This window comes from Lepus europaeus, chromosome X, assembly GCF_033115175.1.
Source record: "Lepus europaeus isolate LE1 chromosome X, mLepTim1.pri, whole genome shotgun sequence".
Taxonomy (NCBI): domain Eukaryota; kingdom Metazoa; phylum Chordata; class Mammalia; order Lagomorpha; family Leporidae; genus Lepus; species Lepus europaeus.
The window spans coordinates 48,185,480-48,211,849 of NC_084850.1; the positions used below are offsets into that span (position 1 = coordinate 48,185,480).

General features: G+C 40.8%; 1 protein-coding gene across 2 annotated transcripts in view; it reads right to left on the reverse strand.

Moving 5' to 3' along the window:
* NUP62CL (nucleoporin 62 C-terminal like) overlaps positions 1-23,215 on the reverse strand; it is an 88,408-nt gene extending 65,193 nt beyond the window's left edge. For both annotated transcript variants that reach the window (XM_062183938.1, XM_062183937.1), the window contains exons 1-2: positions 23,031-23,215; positions 6,618-6,668 (exon numbers count right to left, since the gene is read on the reverse strand). In XM_062183938.1, the coding sequence (XP_062039922.1) occupies positions 6,618-6,657 (40 nt within the window). In that variant the 5' untranslated portion in view covers positions 6,658-6,668; positions 23,031-23,215. The remainder of the gene's footprint in view (positions 1-6,617; positions 6,669-23,030) is intronic.
* Positions 23,216-26,370: the final 3,155 nt, after the last annotated feature.

Below are 26,370 nucleotides of genomic sequence, written 5' to 3' on the forward strand. Positions count from 1 at the left end.
ATTTACACAATAACTACTCTATATAAAGACCACACCAAAAAATTTTGGTCTTGGGGCCGGCTGGCATGGAGGTGTATGGGTAAAGCTGTTGCCTGAGATGCCAGCATCCCATATGGGTGCTGGTTCAAGTCCTGGATGCTCCACTTTTGATCCAGATCCCTACTAATATGCCCGGAAAAGCAGCAGAAGAGGCACAACTACTTGGGCCTGTGCACCCATGTGGGAGACCTGGAAGAATTTCCTGGCTTCTGGCTTCAGACCGCCCCAGCTCCAGCTCCAGCTCCAGCCGTTGCGGCTCGTTCTCTCTCTCTCTCCCTCTCGCTCTCACTCTCGCTCTCTGTGTGTGTGTGTGTGTGTATATGTGTGTCCCCTTCTCTCCCTATAAACTCTGCCTTTCAAATAAATAAAAGTAGGAGACTCCAGAAGACTCCTGAAACTAGGAGACCCTCACCTTAAGTTCCCACAGCCATCAAGGGGGAAACAAGTTCTACTCCCAAATGCAGTTAAGGAGGCAATGTTCTTTTCCTGCCAAAGCAATGTCACACCAAGCCAGCTGAAGCAAAAGGTTTAAATCAGATCCAGATTCTGGATATGTAATATGAAAATGTCCAAGTTCCAATGGAAAAAAAAAAAACTCATCTAACTAAGAACCAGGAAGGTCACATACTAAATGGAAAAATATTAATATATGCCACCAAATAACAGAAATTTTAGGATTATCTGACAAAAATTTAAAGTATACATGATAAAAATGCATCAAAAGGCAATTACAAAGACAGCTGAAATACATAAAATAAAAAAAAAAACAGCCTTGGTGCCAGCACTGTGGCATAGTAGACTAAGTCTTCACCTGTGGTGCTGGCATCCCATATGGGCACCGGTTCATGTCCTGGCTACTCTACTTCTGATCCAGCTCTCCACTGTGACCTGAGAAAGCAGTAGAGGATGGCCTAAGTGCTTGGGCCCCTGAACCCATGTGAGAGACTCGGAAGAAGTTCCTGGCTCCTGGCTTCAGATCAGCCCATCTCTGACCATTGCAGCCATTTGGGGAGTGAACCAGTGGATGGAAGACCTTTCTGTCTTTCCCTTTCTCTGTCTGTAACTCTACCTCTTGAATAAATAAACAAGTCTTAAAAAAATAAAAACAGCCTCAGGAAAAAAAAAATGCAAGGACCCAGCAGCAGAATAGAAGGTAAAGACAAGAATCAGTAAACTGGATGATAGAATAATATAAATAAACCAATCTGAATGACAGAGAAAAATAGCTATAAAAAATTAACAGAGCATCAGGCCTTTTGGAACTATAACAAAAGACTTAGAATCCTATCATCAGAGTCAAGAAGAGAAAGAGGGAAGGGCTAAAAAAGAAATAGTAGCTGAAAATTCCCCAAATTTGGCAAAAGATATAAACTGACAGACTCAAGAAACTGAATGAACTGAAAAAAGGATAAATCCAAAGAAATCCACACAAAGACACATAATAATTTTTGAAAACTAAAGATAAAAAAAACTTGGAAGCCACACACACACACACAAACAACCAAAAACTGACATCCAAGCAATAGAGGCAAAACTCTTTGAATGGCAGAGGATTCTCATCAGACACCATAGAGGCAAGAAGTAGGCCTATATTTTTTAAGTGCTGAAAGAAAAAACTGTCAAGCTAGAACTAATGAAAATATCCTCCAGGAATAAGGAAGAAATGAATACATGGAGAAATGAAGGAAAACTCAGAGAATTTGTTACTGGTAGAATATTCCAAAAGATTGGCTAAAGGAAGTTCTTCAAACAAAAAGGAAATGATTAAAGAAGAAATCTTGGAACTTCAGGAAAGAAGAAACAACAAATGAAAGCAAAAATATCGGTAAATACAACAGGTTTTCATTCTCATCTTGAGTTTTATATGTATTGAGTGACCATCATATGCCAGGCAAAAGTCTAAGCATTTTACCTGTATTAATGTAAGCACTGAGAGGTTAAATTAACTTGTTCAGGGTCACAGAACTAGTAAATGGCAGAGTCAAGACTCAAACATTTATTTCCTAGTTGTTATTTTGATAACAGATATGCATTATTTGTAATACCACATATTCATCCATATGGCATTAAAATGCCCCCTGAAGTAATTACCAAATATTCTAGCATTATAATTACTTCAATGCACTGTTTCATCTCCTATGCCATAGTATCATAACAACCAATCAAATTTGGTGTCATTATCACTACTAAGTAAAATTAAAAATAAGATTTACTTTATTATCTATAACTTTAAAAATATTTTGTTGTTTCCAAAAGCTCTGAAATCATGACTAAAAATATGTAACTTAATAAAATGTATCATAAAATAAAATGGATTAATATCTCATTCATTGTATTTACCAAGTTCTAAGGCATCTACAATAAAACCAAATTTATATGGTTTATAAACCAGAAATTTATTAACTGCACTTTGGTTTTGCTAGATCCTGAATGTCTTCTCCTTAATGTTCAATATAAGTTAAGTGTATTTCACTGAACCTTAATTTGGAAATTGGTAACCCCTGTATGGTATGTGGAGATGTCTAAGCCAGAATATTTAGCAAGAATATGCCATTCCTCAACTATGACATATAATTGACTTACTATTTTCATGAAATTTTATTCTACTCTAAAGAAATTCTTTCCTGTTCTATTGTACCTTTCAATAAATTTTAACTGAGGAACTTTATTTTTTGAAAGGAAAAAATACAAACAAAAGGGTTAAACAATTGACCAAAACATTTTAGTGTAAATCTTATCATTACTCTATACCAACTTGTCTAGACTACTAGTTCTCATAAGGTTGTAACTCTTTCCAAAACAAATATTGTTTGGTTCTAAACCAAAAGCTACAATTCAGAAGGAGCAGTTAACATTTAATTTTCACCACATTCATTAATGACTCTCACCTCAAACAAAGGAAGCGACTACATTGAGATTTGTGTCAATAAAACAAGAATCTCAAAATCAATCCTAGATGCTGTACCTCTCCATTGGAAAGCAGAGAGCTCAAACCTTACCCATAGGCTCTCTGCCAAGGTTGAAAGGAGCAACTGGTATGTAGCAATTGTTCACATAGATGCCTGAGCAGTGTCAATGAGGTGGTAATCCTGCAAAAGCTGCTGCATTGCTTATGGAGAGTATTGAAACTGGTGCTTCCAGTCTGAGATGTGCTGCTTGCATAGATGAATGGCAAGTTTGTGGCTGTTAGAGACTGAGTACCAGAGGTGGAAGCTGAGCCAAAAGTAAAAGCGGTGGATGCTGTCACCTGGGATTGGGCACTGCTTGTTACAGAACTAAAGAAGGTGCTGGTACCCAGCCCCAAAGCCTATGGAATCACTGTAGGTTGTGCAGAAGCAGTAATAACACCTCTGTTTAATTTTGGTGTATCTGCACTAAACAGAAATAGGAGAGAAATCAAGGTAGTAGTCCTCTGACAAATAAATGGCTGCTAAAATAACAGCTTCTGTGAAATTAAATTTTAAATATGAAGTTTATATGATTTTGTTGAACAGCTTAATTCATTTCAATAAGATAACCAGATATCAATATAGGAATGCATATACATTCCATATTTGTTCACCCACAGATAAAACTTACCTAATTTGATCCACTCTAAAGGGGAAAAAGTTTTTAAATATTTTAATAGAGGAAGAGTACTTTAGAAAATTATGTTTCCATAGAACCTGATAGAAGGGGCTTGATAATAATCTGGTGGGCTTTAGGCCTTGTAAATTCAGAGGCCCAGACCTATCTATCTCTTCACATGGGGTATATCCTAAGGGAGGTGTGAACCTCCTAGGGGAAGGCACTCTGTTGACTTTCATTACTTGGCTGGCCTGGGAGGAGAGCTGGCCAGGTAAAGGCAGGTGGCATCTCTAACAAGAAATTTACAGTTCTGCCTGCAATGTTGCTGACCCTACTTGACCATCCCCTCAGCTTCAGTGGTCACTTTGGAAGTTGGGCTGAGTGAAGGGCTTTTCAGCTTAGAGCCAATAAGATCTGTGGCTCTGACCTGGGCATCCTTCGACTCCAGGGCAGGTCCGTTTCCAGTGATCCAACTCTTGGCAGAGCTGCCAGGGCTCTTCACAAGCTGACTTCTGCTGAAGCCCAGGCTTACCACATTGAAAGCCACTGCAGTGGACTGGCCTGTTGGGTCTCCTTGAGGGCAGATCACTGTACAGATCAGCCATTAATAGGCCTGCCACCCATTGCTTCTGATGCCGAGCTTTCTTTTCCTCCTGGTTTGTGTTAAAGCAGATCAGAGGATGCAAGTCAAGGGAGTGCCCGTTTCCCATCTCTAATCTTCGGTGGCCTGAACTACAAGTCTATAGTCACAGGCATGTTCTGTAGTAGTTTTTCTAAGGTAGACAATGCCCATGAGGAAAATTATATTCTCACTTTAAAACTTTCTTTCCCTTTGGTCTGAAAGGGAGGTTTTTTCTACTTACTGTATACTTCGCTGATGGCAACGTGAATCTAGCTATGAGATTATTATTTAAGTTCTTATTTTGGCTATGCTATTGCAGAAAAATGTTAGCCATCTCTTTTATAAGGTCTAAAGATTAAATTGTGCATCCTACAGATTCCTTCATAATAGAATTAGTTTCCTACCTTGAAGAGAATAGAGAAATGAAAGAACAAGTTGGGCTTAGAATAGAGAAATGAGGGAGCAAGTCCTAGATCGCTTGCTGACAATAGCAATATCACATGAATACTTAGCAAACCATTTCAACCATTAGATAACAACTTAAGAAAACATTTACCAGAAGGTCCAATGCCTTCTATAAATTTTAAGAATCATGTATTTGAAAACACCTCTTAAATATCTAACATGGTGTAGTTTGTTTAGCCCACCAGATTATTATCAAGCCCCTTCTATCAGGTTCTATTTGCCTCTCAATCAGAAAACTTAATTGTAGCTTAGACAGCACCTTTCTTAGCTCCTCTAATAATGACTCTGTCCTTTGTTCTAGGCCCTGTCTAGTGCACTTGGGCCTCATTCCTTTGTAATCATAACCTCTACTCTACCACCAATGGCTCTACTCCCAACATGTGTGTACTGATGGTCCTCTTCCCCACTTAATGCTGTATAATTGTTCAAACCTGGTAAATGCCACTCTTAGGATCATTGGTTACTATCCTCACTCTGTCTTTTATGACCTTGTCTAAATATGATCAGAGTCGGCAAACTTGGAAGGCTTCCATAGCCTTGGCAACTCATGACGACAGCCTAGGATGGTTACTGGTGCCATAAACTAGAGTGTCAATTTGTTGGGTCAACAACAGGAGCCACTGTGCACTTGCTCCTCATGTGGGATCTCTGTCCTTAATGTGCTGTACATTGTGATTTAATGCTATAACTAGTACTCAAACAGTATGTTTCACTTTGTGTTTCTATGTGGGTGCAAACTGTTGAAATCTTTATACTAAATTGATCTTCTGTATATAAAGAGAATTGAAAATGAATCTTGATGCAAATGGAAGGGGAGAGGGAGCGGGAGAGGGGAGGGTTGCGGGTGGGAGGGAAGTTATGGGGGGGGGAAGCCATTGTAATCCATAAGCTGTACACTGGAAATTTATATTCATTAAATAAAAGTTAAAAAAAAAAGAAAATTATGTTTCCAGTAGACATTAGGACTTACACTTCCTATCAGTCAGGCAGACTTTATTAAACAACAGAAGTTTTTGTTTTAGATATGGAATCACAAAGTCAAACAGCAGGCACCCTATCAATATAATTTCTAAAAGTTTAATTTTTAATTGACACAAAATTGTACATATTTAAATGCATTTTTATGAGCCATGAAAAATACTTCAATATTTAAGTTACCTCTCCCAAGAAAAATTATTTTGCACTCAATTACAAGTTATTAGATAACTATACAGGATAGGGAAAAGATCCAGAGGGATGTTACAGTAAAACATGAATCCAACTGGATTTACCAAAAAAGGCATTCATTGAGTGCTTTAAAATTCTGAGATGCAGGAGGGGAAAACTTTATAATCAAGGTCATTACAATGATCAATAGATAAAGATTTCTCTAGAGAGACACTTATTAAGGATGCAGCATGATTTAAAGAGGATGTATGTCCAAAACACAGTGCATACTCCTCTTGTGGCTCACACAAAATGAAGGAAAACCGCAGATGAGAATTCAATGTGCCTTGTGACTCAAATATGAGATGGTGTTAATTTGTAGGATTATCTTGGGAATGAGTGGCATAATTCCAAGCATTTGACTTAAAAATGCCATATAATTTCTTTACCCTGCCCATGCTCTAAATCTGAAGTTTGTCTTTGAAAAACAAACTTTGTAGCCTCTAAGAGAATCAGAAACTGTACTAATGTTCTTACCCTAAGGAAAACCCACTTCCTACTGGGGCAAGAGTTGATTCAAATGGTGTTCCAAAGCTGAATCACATAGTCCGTGTAGCTGGAGCTGAATTATCGAATAAAAACCAGCAAATAGAAGTTGAAGATGTACTTACATTTGGTTAGAATGGAGTCCCAAAATTAATCCCTCCTATACCAGGTATAAAGAAAGTAAATCGTGTAGTTGAAGTGGTAGTTGTTGCAGAGCCAAAAGCAAACTCACCTGTAGGGATACTAGTTCCTCCAAAGTTAAACCTGTTCATGACTCCAAACCCTAAAAAGGAGTAAGGGCAGAAAGAAAGAAAAAAAATTAGATATCTCAAAGCAAGCTCCAAATAATGAATGCAAACCTTATTGGAATCATTCCACATAAACCAAATTCCTAGAAATATCAATTGGAAATAATTTAATAAAAACATTTTTTAGAAACACAAAGTTTTTCTAGAAGACAAGCAATTACCCAGGTGTCAAAAATAGAGACAATTTTTATTTACAAGCAGAAGCTGAAGCTACTTAGCCCAAGGAATGGCTGAATGAGGTATGTACTTAAACAGCTGAAAATAACAATGCTGCACTATAGAAATGACTTGGCATCCCATATAGGTACCAGTTCAAGTCCTGGCCACCCTCCTCTGATCCAGCTTTCTGCTGTGACCTGGAAAAGCAGTGGAAGGTGGCCCAAGTGCTTGGGCCCCTGCACCCACGTGGGAGACCTAAAAGAAGCTTCTGGCTCCTGGCTTCAGATTGGCCCAGCTCTGACCATTGCAGCCATTTGGGGAGTGAACAAGCAGGTGGAAAATCTATCTCTAATTCTGCCTCTCAAATAAATAAATAAATCTTTAAAAAAAAGAAAATAGAAAAAACAATCTATCATAGCTCCTCCTTATCACTTACTTTTTGTACTCTTTGAAAAATCTTTTTCAATGCACACATAGACATACATACATTAAGAAAAAAAGCATAAACAAAAACCTTGCCTAAGGTATCTCTAAAATTCATATTCAGGGGCTATCGTTTAGTACAGCAGTTAAAGTGACACTTGAGACAACCACATCTCATATCTGAGTAACTGGGTTGGAGTCCTGGCTCCTCTTTCCATTCCAGCTTCCTGCTACTATGCACCTGAGGAGGCAGAAGGTGATGGTTCGAGTGCTTGGGTCCCAACCGCCCACATGGGAGACCCTGACTCCTGGCTTTGGCCTGGCCCAACCCTGGCTGCTGTGGGTATTTGGGGTATGAAGCAGTAGATGGGAGAGCTCTGTCTGTCTCTGCTTCTCTAACTTTCAAATAAATAAAATATGGGGCCAGCACTGTGGCATAGCTGGTAAAGCCACCACCTGCAGTGCCAGCATCCCATATGGGCACCGGTTAGAGTCCCAGCTGCTCCACTTCTGATCCAGCTCTCTGCTATGGCCTGGGAAGGCAGTAGAAGATGGCCCAGGTCCCTGGGTTCCTGCACCCATGTGGAAGGCCTGGAGGAGGCTCCAGGTCCCTGGCTTCAGATTGGCCCAGCTCTGGCCATTGTGGCCATTTGGGGAGTGAACCAGCAGATGGAAGACTGTTTCTCTCTCTCTCTCTCTCTCTCTCTCTCTCTCTCTCTGTCTCTGCCTCTCTGTAACTCTGCCTTTCAAATAAGTTAAAATAAATCTTTTAAAAAATTACTAAAACAAAATTGACATTAAGAACCCAATTTTCAACTTGAAAATCATGACCTTTTCTGTGCCACTAGGAACACTGTTGAAATTGCATTTTTTAAAAGAATTTCTAAAAGCATTTTTGCTATACTCTTAAGCCAGCTTTGCTAACATACAGATTACCCACCTTGTCTCCCACTTCAGCATATCAACAACTGAATCTAGTTTGCCTTCTATTCTGTCCTCACATTTGCTGATTTCTAGGAGTTAAGGTTGGCACTCACCACTATTTTATCAGGGATTTTTCATCCTATGCAAGTTCTGATCCTAGAAATTTTAGTATTAACTGTGCCTATAGAAAAGACTATCATTTCATAATTGCCACCCAGCCAAAATATACTATCAACTATAAGACTCATTTCCACTCCAGAGATGTAATATATGAAAATAAACTGCCTCCCCAAATTGAAGAGATATAGTGTCTTGAATGATGCCAGTGTCATGGGTATAAGGGAAAACCTTCTGAAAACTCTCAAAAACAATTATTTACATCAATGTGCTAATTATAATAGATTATCTTTAAGTCATGTATTAAAAAGGTTTTTAAGATTTATTTTATTTATTTGAAAGAGTTACAGAGAGAGGTAGAGACAGAGAGAGAGGTCTTCCATCCACTGGTTCACTCCCCAAGATGGCCACAATGGCCAGAGCTGCGCCAATCCGAAGCCAGCAGCCAGGAGCTTCTTCTGGGTCTCCTACATGGGTGCAAGGGCCCAAGGATTGGGGCCACCTTCTACTGCTTTCCCAGGCCATAGCAGAGAGCTGGATTTGAAGAGGAGCAGCCAGGACTAGAACCGGAGCCTATAAGGGATGCCGGCACTTCAGGCCAGGGCTTTAACTTGCTGCGCCACAGCGCCAGCCCCAGTATTAAAAGTTTTCAAATGTGAGCTCTAAATGTTGATTTCAAGTATAATAACTCAGTCCTGGAAAGCACAGAAAGGGAGGCATTCTGAGCAGATTAAGAACACTTGCTGTAATTAATTTATAGTCCCAAGTGTACCATTCTTCTTGGGGTTACAAGTGTTATGTTGTTAGAAATCATATTCTAATAAGATGACGTTTCATAATATAATTGCATATTTATATAGTATATATGTATTATATATTTATATTATTATATAACATTATAAATATAGCTAGAAAAACTCACTGCTGTCAAATCATGGTGTTGATACTATGATAAAAACTGACGAACACTTTCAGATTTTGTTACTACCATCAAAGTCATATTCCAGGCCAAAAGAAAGTTTTCTGGTAGTAACCAAAAGTTGGATTTTTTCCCCATGCCCTTGTATTAATAGATATTCTATTCTTTTGCAAATAATTTAAGAATATTCTTACTAAATGTAGCTTGAACATTTAAATTTTTTTATTCCTTTTAGATTTTTTGGGGAAAAACCCCAAAACAGTTTTTGTTGTAAAAATGCATTTTAATCACTAAAAATTTGAAATTAAACCTACTTCTCTGTCCATTTCACTTAGACCTTAAATCTTTCATAGTCTTAACTTTTTAAATAAAATCTGTTTTGCCAAACCAGTTTGACCAAGGTGTTAAAAAGCCTCTTAATTATTATGAATTGTCAATTTTTTATAATTCCATTGTTTTTTAAATTTTATATCTGTCAAGACTGTGTTGTTAAGAACTTATACAGTTCATGGTTAAAAGTCTCTCTCTCTCTCTCTCTTTTTTTTTTTTTGACAGGCAGAGTTAGAGAGAAAGGTCTTCCTTCTGTTGGTTCACCCCCCATATGGCCGCTACAGCCCATGCGCTGTGCCGATCTGAAGCCAGGACCCAGGTGCTTCCCCCTGGTCTCCCATGTGGGTGCAGGGCCCAAGCACTTGGGCCATCCTCCACTGCCTTCCCGGGCCAGAGCAGAGAGCTGGACTGGAAGAGGAGCAACCAGGACAGAACCGGCGCCCCAACCAGGACTAGAACCTGGAGTGCCAGCGCCACAGGCAGAGGATTAGCTTAGTGAGCCGTGGCGCCGGCCAAAAGTCTCTTCATAGATTTTCTTCCTACCATCAGTGTGAAGTGTCTGCTTATTACTAAAATATCTTATGTGACATTGATGTTCCCTTACCATTTTTCTTTTGGTTGATATTTGCCTAGTGCAATTTTTCTCATCCATTTTTCAACCGTTCTATGTCATTTTAAATGTGCTTTTTCCTCTTCCATCTGTTTTTCTTTTTAAAATATTTTTTTCTTTTTTTAAAGACAGACTTATTTATTCAAAAGGCAGAGGAAGAGGAAGAAGAAGAGAGAGAGAGGGAGAGAAAGAGAGATGTCTTCCATCTGCAGGTTCACTCCCCAAATGGCTGCAACAGCTAGGGGCCAGCCCAAAGTCAGGAGCCAGGAATGCTATGCAGGTCTTCCATGTAAGTGTAAGGGACCTACATACTCGGGCCCTCATCTGCTGTCTTTCCAGGCGCATTAGCAGAAATCTGGATTGTAAGTGGAATAGCCAAAACTCAAACTGGCACTCAGATATCGTATGCTGGCATTGCAAGAGACAGCTTAACCTATGGTGCCACAATGCCACTGGTATTTCTTTAACTAACAAAAATTGTACACATTTGTGGGGTACTATGCGATGTTTCAATACATGCATATGCTATATATAATGTCCAATCAGAGTAAAGACATCATATTCTCAAACACTGAGAATTTCTTTATGGTGAAAACATTAAAAACCCTTATTGTAGAGAAATATTCAGTATCTTATTATTATCTATAGTCACCCTATAGATAATAGATCTTACTGAGTCTCTGTGTTCCCCATGCCCCTCCTTCCTTGAAAACCACCACCACCACCCCTTCTACAAACATAGCTTAGGTGCTTTTTAGCTCTCCAGAATTCATTCTCTCTCTCTCTGTCATATTGAATTTCTTAACAAATTAAATTTCATTTATTTCAAAAGCAGAGAGACATACAGAGATAGACAGAGACACAGAGAGATCACCTATCCTTTGGTTCACTCACCAAATACTTGCAACAATATTCTAACAGCTGAGGTTGGGCTGGGCCCAAGCCAGGAGTCCAGAACTCAAGCCAGGTCTCCCACATGGGTAGCAGGGACCCAAGTACTTGAGTCATCACCCAGGGTGTATATTAGCAGGAAGCTAGAGTCACAAGCAGTGATGGGTCACAAACCTAGGCACCTAGTGTGGGGATGTGGTCATCCTAGGAAACTGTTTAAGAGCTGTGTCAAATGCTATCCTAAGGTTCTCCCTCTCTTTTTTCTCTTTTAAAAAAAGATTTCATGGCTGGCGCCATGGCTTAACAGGCTAATCCTCTGCCTTGCGGCGCCGGCACACCGGGTTCTAGTCCCGGTCGGGGCGCCGGATTCTATCCCGGTTGCCCCTCTTCCAGGCCAGCTCTCTGCTATGGCCCGGGAAGGCAGTGGAGGATGGCCCAAGTGCTTGGGCCCTGCACCCGCATGGGAGACGGGGAGAAGCGCCTGGCTCCTGGCTTCGGATCAGCGCGATGCGCCGGCTGCAGCAGCCATTGGAGGGTGAACCAACGGCAAAAAGGAAGACCTTTCTCTCTGTCTCTCTCTGTCTCTCACTATCCACTCTGCCTGTCCAAAAAAAAAAAAAAAAAAAAAAGATTTCATGTATTTCCTGGGTAGAGTTCTCTCTTTCTTCCTCAATCCCCCTCCTTCCTTCCTTCCTTTTTCTTTAATTCTTACAAAGACATAATTTCATTCCCCTTTGCTGCCTCCCAGAGTGTATGCATTAGCAGGAAGTTGGAGTCACAGGCAGTGATGGGTTACAAACCTCAGCATCCAAATATGGGATGTAGCCATCCTAAGAGACGGATTAACTGCTATACCAAATGCCACCCAAATATTCTCCCTCTTTTGAGGCCTTCTTCCATCCTCTTTGGTCTCAATTTTTGTCTGTCCTTTTCCAATTTTGTTATTGTGAAGTCATTCACTGAAAATGAGATCTGCTTCATGGCAATTTATATTCTTCTAAAATATCACACTTCTAATATTTGGAGAAGTCCTAATTTTGTGATTTAAAAAAATTCGTTTTCTCACTCTTAAAATTAGATTCTGATTTGTTGGCTTTGAGATTTTATAGTATGAAGGGGGAAAAGGACTTTGTGTGAAAGATCATCATTAAATTTTACTACTTAAGATAATAAGAACTTAAAGCCAATGCACCATTTTCAGAAGCCGTATATTTTGTTTTGGCATGAAATAAAATTATCACGATTAGACATCTGATCCTTCCTTGTTTCCTCCAAAATGCCTGTGTTAATTTTATCCTTCTTCATCCATTTCTCTCTGGGGACTCAAAAATTTAGAATAAAAACAGTAGTAACTCAGTTTCTACTTCCTGAGTTGGCAACTATCAGTGTAACTAAAATCCTTACTGTGCTTTGAGACTTAGATTTTTCTACTTTCGTCTTCAGTACTTTTTTGAGAAGGCTTTATGTCTATGTGGGACAAGGGATTTCTTGTGAACTTGTACTTTTCGTTTGGTTTTCTGCCTCTCCAATTAACAATATATTGAAGAATCATATGTATTGTCAGAAGTTGCTATTTATAAGAATGTTTTTAAAACATGACTAATCACATTGCATCAGTTTTCAGGCCAGCTCACTTAGTCATGATGTTCTTAAGAAGGTGGGGTGCATTGGTGGAACTTGATGGTTGTCAAGTAATAGGCAATTTAGAGGAAATGTTGCCACAAAGGAAGAATAGTTTATTTGCTTCCAAGAAAGTAGGAACAATTTTTAATAATTATATGGCTGAGCTTGTATGCTAGTCACTTTTTGACAGTCATTTCTCAAAGTAATGTGGGGTAATAGTAGTGTGAATGACCCCCCAAATTCATTTATACTTTATGAGACAGTGGTCCCCAAACATTTATGCTGAAATGGCTTATAGTAGGTACCCAGGCTTGAACTCATCTTATTTCTGCCTTTTGAAACATGGCAGATTTATCTTTCTAATGATGTGCTGCTTAAGCTAATATTAAAATAGGAGTATTATGTCCAGTTCCTTTACTTTCTAGTTGTTTTACCTTGGGAAAGTTATTTAGTGTCTCAGAGCCACAGTTTCCTCAGCTATAGATTGGAAATTGGGATACATTTTTTATTTGTTATTAGCTGATTAAAGATGAGGGATTTCAGATTTTAATAAGTGTTTCTCTCTCTTTCCCCCTTTGTATTACACAAGAGATTCAAGAACTTGAGTGGTGAAGTGGTGTGTTTTGAAATGACTTACCATCATTTATTGATTCTAGTTCAGATTTCCTATCCCCAGACCATTTTCAGGATCAGTAGGTGGTGGTAGGCAGTATACAGAGCAGATAATTTGAATTCTGATAAATGATCTAGTGGCATAGTAATTTTTTTGAATTGTAATTTGAAATCCAATTTATGTGCACTCTCTGGGCCAGCTGAGAGTGCTACATTATTATCCTTGATTTGTTGAACCATTATTGACGGTGAGGATAACCCCAGAATTATACTGGAAAGCTTTCTCATAGCTCCATACATTAAATTAAATTAGACAAAGGATTATATGAGGAGATTTACATTGTGAACTTATTTTTAAAATTACTTATTTATTTTAGAGGTAGAGAGACAGAGATAGACAGCACTCTCATCAGCTGGTTCATTCTTCAAATGCTTGCAATGACTAGGGCTGGAGCTAGGAGCTGGGAATACATATTAATCCAAGTCTTCCACTTGGGAGGCAGGAATCCGATTTCTTGAGCTGTCATTGCTACTTTCTGGGGTCTGCATTAGCAGGAAGCTTGAGTCAGGAGCCAGAACCAGGAGTTGAGCCCAGACACTCCGATACGGGACATGAACATCTTAACTGCTAGGCTAAATGTCCACTCTTAAACTTATTTTTTAAAAGTTATTTTAATTACTCACTTAATGAAATCGCCAGAATTTTAGAAGTAGAGAAACTGAGGCTCCAATGCATTTAAGTGACCAGAACAATCTTATAGGGCAGCAGCATTCACTGAATTGTTTTTCTTCCTCTCCAGTCCCTTAGTTAACTCAGTAAGCTCATTTAAGATTGGATTAGTGGCCGGTGCCGCGGCTCAATAGGCTAATCCTCTGCCTGTGGAACTGGCACACCAGGTTCTAGTCCTGGTCGGGGTGCCGGATTCTGTCCTGGTTGTTCCTCTTCCAGGCCAGCTCTCTGCTGTGGCCTGGGAGTGCAGTGGAGGATGGCCCAAGTCCTTGGGCCCTGCACCGGCATGGGAGACCAGGATGAGCACCTGGCTCCTGGCTCCTGGCTTAGGATCAGCGCAGTGCGCTGGCCGCAGCGGCCATTGGAGGGTGAACCAATGGAAAAGGAAGACCTTTCTCTCTGTCTCTCTCTCTCACTGTCCACTCTGCCTGTCCAAAAAAAAAAAAAAAAGATTGGATTAGCAGGCAGAGAACATTTGCCCTATTGCAGTAGCACTTTTTTGTTAAACATTTATTTATTTATTTGAAAGGCAGGGTTAGAGAGAGAGATATTGATTGATTGATTCCATCCACTTGTTCATTCTCCAAATGGCTGCATCAACTGTGGCTGGGCCAGGCTCGATCCAGGAGCCAGGAGCGTCATCTGGGTCTCCCACGTGGGTACAGGGGCCCAAGCACTTGTGCCATCTTCTGCTGCTTTGGAAGTGGGGCAGCCAAGAGGCAAACCAGCACCCATAAACCAGCATCCACATGGGATGCTGGCACTGCAGGTGGCACTTAACCCGCTACATACACCACAGCCTGGCCCATCTAGTAGCTCATTCAAGTGAGCTATCATGATTTCTTTTGGCCTACCAGGTTTTCTACAGAAGCCCCTTACTATCTAGTAGTTGGCATTTCTTTGAGTAAGTTTGCTTACATTGAGTCACCCAAGACAGAATTGTAAGCTGGGCTCAACAAAGCTGTACTTTTATGAACTTCAGTTTCCTATGGTTGGGCTGTGTGGATAAGAGGAATAGAGGACAGCTGAAGAACACAAGGCCCACAGAAATGGAATATACCCTTGTTTTCCGTTTTTTAAAATATAGCAGTGATATGCACAGGAAAGCTAAAATGGGCTGTGCTTATTAAAAAAAGAAAATATGGACAACTTCAGGCTTTATTAGGAAAAGCACTAATTTAAGTCTGGATGTTAAAAGAATTTGAGAGAACTCATGCAGCACTAATATAATTAGAATATATAACTTTCAAGTCTGGGGGAAAATTAAGGGAATAAAGACAATTCCATCAATCTAAACATACCAAAAAAAATGATAAAATGTACATAGAACTTGAAAAAATACAAAGAAGGATGAAAAATATATTCAGTTGTGGGGCTGGCATTGTGGCATAGTGGGTAAAGCCATGGCCTGTGATGCCAGCATCTCATATGGGTGCCGATTTGTGTCCCGGCTGCTCCACTTCTGAACAAACTCCCTGCTAATGGTCTGCAAAAAGCAGCAGAAGATGGCCCAAGTGCTTTGGCCCTGACACCCACATGAGAGACCTGGGTGAAGCTCCTGGCTCCTGGCTGCAGTCTGGCCCAGCCCTGGCTGTTGTGGCTATTTGGGGAATGAACCAGAGGATGGAAGATCTCTTTCTCCCTCTTCTATCCCTCCCCACACCCCTGTCTCTGTAACTCTTTCAAATAAATAATCCTTTTTAAAAAGTTCAGTTGTATGACTAGTCACAATACATATAAATAACACTCACTCATTAAGAGACTGTCAGAGGGGCCAGAACTGTGGCATAGCGGAAAGCCGCTGCCTGCAGTGCTGGCATCCCATATGGGTGCCGGTTTGAGTCCCAGATGCTCTACTTCCCATCCAGCTCTCTACTATGACCTGGGAAAGCAGTAGAAGATGGCCCATGTCCTTGAGCCCCTGCACCCATGTGGGAGACCCAGAAGAAGCTCCTGGCTCCTGGTTTTGGATTGGCACAACTCTGGCTGTTGCGGCCATCTGGGGAGTGAATCAGTGGATGGAACACCTCTCTCTCCCTCTCTCTCTCTTTTTAAAGAGAGACTGTCTGGAGTTAAGATTTTTTTTAGCTGTTTTAAAATACTTAATCACTACACTTCAGTTAGATTGTCTATTATCAAAGATAAAAGATAACAAATGATGGCACAGATGTAGAGAAAAGGGAACCCCTGTACGCGGTTGGTGGGAATGTAAATACAACCATTGTGGAAAAAAAGGTATGAAGAATCCTCAAAAATCCTCAAAAAACTAAAAATAAAACAACCATATGATTCAGCTATCCCACTCCTGGGTATATATCCAAGGGAAATGAAATCAGCCTGTCAAAGAAACATCTGAACTCTTACGTTTACTGCAGTCCTATTCACAATAGCCAAGAAATGGAAACAACTTAAGTGTCTATGCACTGATGAATGGATAAAGAAAATGTGGAACATATACACAATGGAATACTATTCATAAAGAAGTATGAAATCTTGCCATTTGCAACAGCATGGATGGAAGAGGAGGTCATTATGTTAAGTGAAATAAGCCAAGCACAGAAAGACAAGTACCACATGATCTAACACGTATGTGGAGTCTAAGAAAGTTAATAGAAGCAGAGAGTAGAAATGGTGATTACCAGAGGTTGCGAAGAGTAGGAATGGAGAAATATTGATTAAAGGGTACTAAGCTATGGTTAGACAGGTTTAAAAAGCTCTTGGGTTCTATTGTTGGGGGTGGGGTGGGGAGAAAGGGAGGAGAATAGAACACTTGAGAAAGCTAGTCAAGGAAACAAAGGACAAGTGATCACAAATGCAAAAAAAACCTCAAAAGTATACCCATATTTAGAAGATTCTTCTCCAAAACTCTGTAGAGCAAAATATAGAAAGACACTGGAGAATTCTGAAGCATGGCATTCATAAAGGGCCTTTCATAAGCATGTGAATAATAAAAGTTGTCATTTAGAGCTCTCAAAAACTATCATTTTGGGAGGAAAAATAGATCTGGTTAATACAATTAAAGTTTATTTTTTTGAATAAATCTTCACTTGTTTCAGAGTCTCACTCCACAAAGAATAAGGCAATCAAGCATACACTTTTGAAAAACAAGCATAATTCTTGTTTGTATTTTGTTATAAAATATACATGACATAAAACCATCTTAGCCACTTTTAAGTTTACACTTCATTGGCACTAACCACATTCACAATGTTGCTCAAATATCACCACTATCTATATACAAAGCTTTTCAATTATCCCAAAAGAAAACCCACTACTATTTTCTTTTTTTAAAAACTATTTTTATTTAAAACTTTTTTAACCAGACATATACAATTTTATGGGGTACTATGTGATGTTTCAATACATGTATACATTATGTAATTCCAATCAGGGTAAATCTCCTCAAACATAATATTTCTTTATGGTGTAATCATTGACTACTAAATCCCCATTCCAGGTAACCCCTAACTAATACAGTCTCCATGAATTTCCTTATTCTAGGTAATCCAATTAAATGGAATCATACAATATTTGTATGATTTACCTGAATATCTAAATACCTGAAATATCCCAAATGTACAGCAACAATAGGAGAATGGAGATTTTTAAAAGTGCTATAGTCACACAACGGAATACTACGCAACAATAAAACCTTACATTTAAAAGTCTCAAAGGCACTGTTGACTAAATCAAGCTGCAGAAGAGTTAAGTATAATATATCATTTATGTAAAAGTTATTGCCACATTTCAGTGTAGTTGCAGACACAGATTGGAGAGTGTGTGTGTGTGTGTGTGTGTATAAATTTGGAAAAGCAAATACTTCAGGGATGAAAAGGAAAAGAAACAGTGGAGGGGTACAAAGAGGTAACTGCTTCAGCTCTTTTAAAGCAGTAGCTAAAGAAAATGTGCCAAAATTTTAACAATTATTAAATATGTGGTAGGTTCTGGGATATTATATATAATAGTCTGTACTTTTCTGTTTGAAATATTTCATAAATTTAAAAAGGACTACTAAGTGTTTTAAAATGACAGAAAATAAGACTATGTATATGCCAAAGAGGGAGATGTACTGATACAGATCAATTACAGCTTTTATTATTCAAGTCAACTTAATTGGCTCCTTTATAAAAATTTTTAAATTACAAATTAACTCCCACTCATATACTCTTTGAAAAAGATCTTTATAAAGAAAGCTAGTCAGTGTGTCACTAAAGTACTTCAATCTGCTTCAACCAGCCATGATTCATGTATATATATGATTTATTATTTGAAAATATATATGATTTATTTATTTGAAAATCAGAGTTACAAAGAAAGAGAGGGAAAGACAAGAGAGAGGTCTTCCATTTGCTGGTTCACTCCCCAAGTGGCAGCAACAGCAAGAACTGAGCCAGAACAAAGCCAGGAGCCAGAAGCTCCATCTGGGTCTCCTACATGGGTGACAGAGGCCCAAACATGTGGGTCATCTTCCATTACCTTTCCCAGGCCATTAGCAGGGAGCTGGATTGGAAGTGGAACAGTTGGATCACGAACTACCACCCATGTGGGATGTTGGTGTCACAGGTGGCGGCTTTACCTACTACACCACAGCACCAGACTCCATGATTCATATATATTTTTAAAGATTTATTTATTTATGGGCTGACCCAATTTATATGTTTTTATTTTTTAAATATTTATTTCATTTATTTGAAAAACAGAGTTACAGAGAGAGGTAGAGACAGAGAGAGAGGTCGTCCATCCACTCATTCATTCCCCAGATGGCTACAATGGCCAGAGCTGCGCCAATCCAAAGCCAGGAGCCAGGAGCCTCCTCCAGGTCTCCCACATGGGTGCAGGGGCACAAGAACTTGGGCCATCTTCTACTGCTTTCCCAGGCCATAGCAGAGAGCTGGACCAGAAGTGGAGCAGCCGGGACTTCCCATATGGGATGCCGGTGCTTCAGGCCAGGGCTTTAACCTGCTGTGCCACAGCACCAGCCCCTAATTCATATGTTTTTAAAAGTAAATCATTTTGGAGCTGGTGCTGTGGTGTAGCAGGTAAAGCCACCGCCTGCAGTGCCTGCAGTGTTAGCATCCCATATGGGCACCAGTTCAAGTCCTGACTGCTCTACTTCCAATCCAGCTCTCTGCTATGGCCTGGGAAAGCAGTAGAAGATGGCCCAAATGCTTGGGCCCCTGCACCCAAGTTGGAGATCCAGAAGAAGCTACTGGCTCCTGGCTTTGGACCTGCCCAGCTCTAGCCCTTGCAGCCATTTGGGGAACAAATCAGCAGATGGAAGATTTTCTCTCTCTCCTCTCTCACTCTCTCCCCTTCTCCCTCTCTGTGTAACTCTGCCTTTCAAATAAATAAATAAATCTTTTTTTAAAAAAAAGTAAATCATTTTGGAAATGCCTACATTTATTAGTTAAAAAAATAAGCAACCTAACTCATATATATTAATGATACCACAGTTGATCATACCACAGATGATCAAATCCATACACCCAAGTGGGACAAAAGTTCACAGCTCAGGTACCGATCCCTGGCCTTCCTGTTAGGATTCCTCTTGAGCCCAGTGTCATGGAGGACAAGACTTTATAATGTTATTTTTGTAACATAGGATAACTGGAAGTAGGTCTTCTGCTGTTGGTTTAGTTAGGCTAAATAAATTAAGACCCATTCACTTTATGGAATATTAGGCTTCTATTAATGCAAAATATAAAATAATGATATCAAATAAAAACAACAAAAATATATGCAGATCACATTCATGTAAGGGTATGAATACATATAGATAAATACAGAAGGAGAACAGAACTATTATGGTAGTAGAATTGAGTGAAATTTGACATCTTTAATTCCTTTCAATGCTGGTTTAAATAAATTAACCAGTATTTTAAAGCAGCTACTCTATATATTATAAAAGAATTAGCTAAACTACACCCTTTTTATCGCTACAAATGCACAGAAACATTTAGGTGGTTTTTTTTTTTTATCTTTTAGGTCTCTAAAGGTTTATTACTTTAAAACCAAACTCAAATTCCAAAAAGTCAAATTCAGTTGGGATAGGCAAGTCAGGGAAGTTCTTTTCCTGTTTCAACTTCTGCCTCTAGATTCCACCTGCTGGCAAGGAAGAATAAACAAAAATATTAGACTTAAATGACTTCTATTCTGAGATCTACTTAGTATGACTCTGAAAAGTTACTGAATCTTTCGAAACCTTACTCTCCTCAACCTCTAAGTTTTTATATTTATAAAAACCTCCATGAAACCAAGTGCTTAGGAGCCGGTGCTGTGAGTTAAAGGCCCAGGCTGAAGCGCTAGCATCCCATATGGGCACAGGTTTCGAGTCCTGGCTGCTCCACTTCCAGTCCAGCTCTCTGCTATGGCTTGGGAAAGCAGTAGAAGATGGCCCAAGTCCTTGGGCCCCTGCACCCATGTGGGAGACCTGGAGGAGGCTCCAGGCTCCTGGCTTCGGATTGGCTCAACTCCAGCTCTTATGGGCCATTTGGGGAGTGAACTAGTGGATGGAAGATCTCTCTCCCTCTCTCTTTGTCTACCTCTCTCTGTAACTCTGTCAAATAAATGAAATAAATAGTTAAAAAAAAGAAAAGAAAGAAACCAAGTGCTTAAAGACTCATCTCAGATCCTATACCCATGTATACCTCACTATTTCCTTAACCCTAAAAAGTGTTTAGCATTAGACCACCTTGCCAAGGGCAGGTCAAACCTTGAAAATGTGAGTATATCCCTAAAGATATATTTGTTTCACAAGAAGAAAACTAAGATTTACTGAACACCTGTACATCTTGAACCGTACCTAGTATTTTATATATGCTATATCACATACCTTCCCAAGTCCACCACATATCCACAGAGACAATTCTGGAGTATGCACACAAATTTGAAAATCAAAGGTCTAAGGTCACTGTCTTGTAAACTGCGAATGCTAACTTATTATTGGGGTGTAGTCTACATTTTAAAAATACATAATGGAAAGTAACAGAGCACATCAAATGCAGTAAGTACTATTTCTGCAAAACATTTGTCAGTTATATGTGTATATTGTGTATATGTGTACTGAGTCACAATCTAAAACTTATTTCTTAGCATAACTAAACAGCTAAAAGGTCTGAAAAACACTGGCTGGACATTGCAGATCTAGAATAACACACAGTAAGGCAGAATAAAAAACAAAAGAGCTTAGCAAGGCACCAGCATAACATATATAGGGGATCTTCAAAAAGTTCATGGGAATGGAGTGAAAATATAAATGTATGGTGGGCATCTGGCCTAGCAGTTAAGATTCTGGTTAAGGCATCAGTGTTCCATAACGGAGTACCTGGGTTTGAGTCCAGGCTCCAAGTCCCAACCCCAACTTCCTGACAATGTGAACCCTGGGAGGTAGCAGGTGATGGCTCAAGTAGTTGGGTTCCTGCCATCTTAGGTGAGAGACCTGGATTGAGTTCCCAGCTCCGATCTGCAGTTAGGCCACGTTCTGGCCATTACAGGCATTTGGAAAGTGAAGAAGCAGATGGCTCAGTATTTCTCTAACTCCCCTCTCTCTCATTTAAAAAAAAGTGTATTTGGGGGCAAACAAATTTTTAAATCCATGCATGTTTTTTCATAATATGCATTTTCCATGAACATTTTGAATACCCCTCCTATGCATGGATTTCAATTTTTTGCACCTTATATTTTAATTCCACTTTTCACAATTACCTAGAGAATCAAAATTCAAGCCATCTAAACTCTAATTATCCACAGTAATAAGGAGAATTATGGTCAAGATAATTTACCCAAAAAGCCAGTAACCTAAATATTCTACCCCCGGTTTCTTGTTCCCCATGGATATCACATAGACTGGACAAACTACTGAAAATTCACTATGTCTTTTGCCAGATGGAGTGAAAGTTATGAAAAGCATAGTAGCAGAAAGAAGGGAAGCGGTTTAGCTCGTTCATAATCTAATTTCAATCCCTGGCTACCTGAAAGAGATCCGTCATTGAGGCCATCCTGTCTCTTCTTACAACACTCACACAGTAATGTGCCGCCCAACGATTGATAACAAAGAATCCAAATCAGTGTGTATAACCAGTTTCAGTATTCCAAATATTTATTACGCCATCCCTCCATCCCTTTTTATGTAAAAACCATAGGGGCCGGTGCTGCGGCATTGGGGGTTACGATTCTGTCTGAGAGGCCAGTATCCCATATGGGCACCAGTTAGACTTCCGAGTGTCCCACTCCTGACCCAGCTCCCTGCTAATGTGCCTGGGAAGGCAGAGGAGAATGGGCGCAAGTACTTGGGAGACCCGGATGAAGAAGCTCCTGGCTTCACTCTGGGGGAGTGAACCAACTGATGGAACATCTCTCTCTGTCTGTAACTCTGCCTTCCAAGTAAATAAATAAATCTTTTTTTTTTTCAAAAAAAGGGTTTAAAACCAAACCATGTAACTCATTGTAAACTAGAGTCACAACTCAATCCCTCAATCCCTAGGTGCTGACGCCCGGCCCCGCAGTCTGTGAGGAGCGATTCGGTGTGCCTACCTTTCTGCACTCCGAGGCAAGAAAGGCAGGACATCTGGCCTCACGATTTCACCAGACGTGGGAGTCACGCAGAGCTCCAACCCACGTCCCACACGGGCCCCGCGAGGCTGCCCCACAGCGGGGGGAGGGGCTCCGGCGGGAAGGCTTGCACACAGCAAAGAATCAAAAGCGTGATGCATCCCCCACCCCCACATCCACAGGCACACAGGCTGAGCCAAGATGGAAGGACAGCTCGTGTCCGTGTTACGGGTGAGGCAGGATGGTGAAGGGGAAAAGGGGGCGTGGGGAGCCCCTACAGCTCGGTAGCAAATCCTAAAACCCTGGCCCACCGCCTCTACTCTTCGGCCCCCTGCGCTCCAGATCCGCTAGAGATAGACTCCTCAGATATGGAATTCACGAGTGGAAAAAGCGTAACGGAGAGGGAAGCCCTCAGACGACCAGGGCAAGCGAAACCCCTGCAAAGTTACCTTGGTGGCAGCCGCCGCCGCTTTCTGTCCCGGCCCAAAGTAAAGCGGCAGGCCTCCGAGACCGCCTAACTGCCAGAGGGTCGGGCCTCCAGCCGGAAAGAACCGGTCTCTTCAGAAAACAGGACACCGTCGGAAAGAAGCGAACCTTCCCAGAGGCTGAAATGGGGTCGACCTAGTTCACTAGAAAGGGCGGACACTGACCCCGACCGGGACGCGCTCTGATTGGTGGAATCTGCTGTTGCCGCAAAAGAGACTCTTCTGTGATTGGCTAGCAAAGTCAAGCGGGAACCCAGGAGGTGGGTGGGGTGGGGCGGGAGAAAAAAGTTGTTGCCCAGGCAACAGAGAGACGCGGCGCTCTCCTGGTTCTCCTCAGTCTATTTTCGGAGCCTCGCCGGCGACAGAAAAGCTGACGGAGGTGAGGAGGCTCGAACCACAGGAGGGGAAAAACAGGGTCCTCAGATACCGTGGCTAGTAGAGAACCTGGGAAAACTCTAGATACAACTCTGAGAGCCACAAGTTACACAAAGATAGAGGAGACCGTTTTTTCTAAAATCCCTCTGCCTTAAACACTAGAAGCTGGACGCCGCTTATTTAACAAAATCCGGTCTCTTCGAGATGTGAGAGGAAAATGGGGCAGTTGCGGTGTACAAGGGGTGGATGCGACTGTAAACTATGTTTCCTTTTAGTAGATTTGGGTGTTCCAAGTTGGAGCAGTCACTATCCCTTCTGTCTCACCATGTAGTTGTATCCTGGATCAGCATACCTTGGTTAGGATATATTTTGGGGTGGGGTGGGGTGTAGTAGCACTGTTCAGACGAAAAAAAAAAAAAGGACTGTTGCCCTCCCCTTATGAAAAATATCCCATGTGCAAAAAATGTCCCGCTGTGGCGTGAAGGTTCTAAGGGTCTTCGTTATTTCCGCTGGGGGATGGGAAGCAGTCAGAGCTGCGCATAGTAGGCCAGAGTGTAGTGTACAAAGACTACTCGGACCTGCCAAACCTACCAGCCAGAGGAGGGCAAGAAGAGATAGAAGGAGATTGTATAAGGAGTACTAAAACACAGACCTAACAAGTTTTTGCATTGAACAGCCAAGTGCGATGACCATAATTCACAACAATGTTCTAAAGAGGACCTGGGAGGTTTTGAACAGAAAAGATAAGGAAATTGATATGCTAGCTGTCTGATTTGACCAGTTTATGCTGTGTGTGTGTGTCTTGAAATATTGTACTATAGAACATAAAAATGTACAAGTATTAGGTGTTAAACCATAAATTGTTTTAAAATAAGACAATTTATTAAAAAAAAAAAAAAAAACCTTGCTACTCACCAAAGGTTGATTGGGAGGATAAATATGAGGATACTTCAAAATATTCTATGTTCCGGGCCGGTGCTGTGGCATAGCGGGTAAAGCCACCACTTGCAGCGCCAGCATCCCATATGGATGCCGGTTCGAGTCCCAGATGTTCTACTTACTATCCAGCTTCCATTTGCTTGTTCACTCTTTAAATGGTCACAATGGCCGGAACTGGGCCAGTCTGAAGCCTGGAGCCAGGAACTTCTTCCAGGTGTCCCACATGGGTGCGGTGGCCCAAGTACCTGCTGGTTCACTCCCCAAATAGTCAAAGTGGCCAGAGCGGGGGCAATCCAAAGCTGGGAGTCAGGAGCTTCTTCCGGGTCTCCCACGCGGGTGCAGGGGCCCAAGGACTTGGGCCATCCTTTACTGCTTTCCCAGGCCATAGCAGAGAGCTGGATAGGAACTGGAGCAGCTGGTACTCAAACCTGTGTCCATGTGGGATGCCAGCGCCACAGGCGGATGTTTAACTTATACACCACAGCGCTGTCCAAGGATTTCAATTTTTTTTCCACCAAAATAAATTTATCATTTTTTAAAAGATTTTATTTATTTTATTTGAGAGGTAGAGTTACAAACAGTGAGAGGAAGAGACAGAGAGAACGGTCTTCCTTCCGTTGGGTCACTCTTCAGATGGCCACAACAGCCGGAGCTATGCCAATCCGAAGCCAGGAGACAGAAGCTTCTTCCGGGTCTTCCACGCAGGTGTAGGGGCCCAGGGACTTGGGCCATCTACTGCTTTCCCAGGCCATAGCAGAGAGCTGGACTGGAAGTGGAGCAGCCAGGACTAGAACCAGCACCCATATGGGATGCGAACACCACAGGCAGAGGATTAACCTACTGTGCCACAGCGCCGGCCCCAAATTTATCATTTAAATTCATTTTGTAAGAACAGTTTCAAGTACCCTCTTGTTATGTGTCATTTGACCATCTGATCAGAGTTTCATTGTTTGACCAGAGAAATAGGAATCATTTCTGTTTCACTAAGAATTGTTGTGGTAAGGATCCATAAGAGACTATTTCCTGAAAAAATGAAGAAAAGAAACGTACAGAGGAGAAAATTTCAAAGTACTGAAAGAAAACTCAGCATCTCAACTCTTTTTCAGATAGAGATGAAATATGAGTCTGAGAGGAACAAGGACAAAATGATTCACAATTGTATTGTTTGTCTGAAATGCTGTACTATACAGCTTTTGATAATTCAAGTTGTAGAGAAACTAAGGATTTGCTTATCCATAGAAAAGCTCACTTTTCAGAAAGGATTGGGATGGTAGAGATTCCTCAGGAGTAAATGGCTAAAATAACAAGAAAAGGAAATAGTTAATTGAAACAAGCTCATATCTTGACATTTTGTTTTATGAAAAATCTCAAGTACTTTCAAAAATATCTTCCATTAAATATATTTCAGTTTATAATGAAAATTCTAAGTCTATATTTACTTGTGAGTTGTCATATTTGATGGCAGAAAGAAAATAAACTACACTTGGTGTTGTAAAGACACTCAAAATGAATGATTTTTAATACAGAATCATTAATTGCTATGGCTGTCAAAAATGTAAAAAAAAAAATAGGGGCCAATGCTGTAGCTTAGTAGGCTAATCCTCCGCCTGCAGTGCCAGCATCCCATATGGGTGCCAGTTCATGTCCCTGCTGCTCCGCTTCCAAACCAGCTTCTCTGCTATGGCCTGGGAAAGCAGTGGAAGATGGCCCAAGTGATTGGACCCCTGCACCCACGTAGGAGACCTGGGAGAAGCTCCTGGTTTCGGATAAGCCCAGCTCCAACCATTGCGGCCATTTGGGGAGTGAACCAGCATATGGAAGACCTTTCTCTGAAGAAAATCTTTTTTAAAAATGTAAAAAATAGGGGCCAGCACTGTGGTGCAGCAGGTTAATGCCCTGGCCTGAAGCGCCAGCATCTCATATGGAGGCCAGTTCAAGTCCTGGCTGCTCCATTTCTGATCCAGCTCTCTGCTATGGCCTGGGAAAGCAG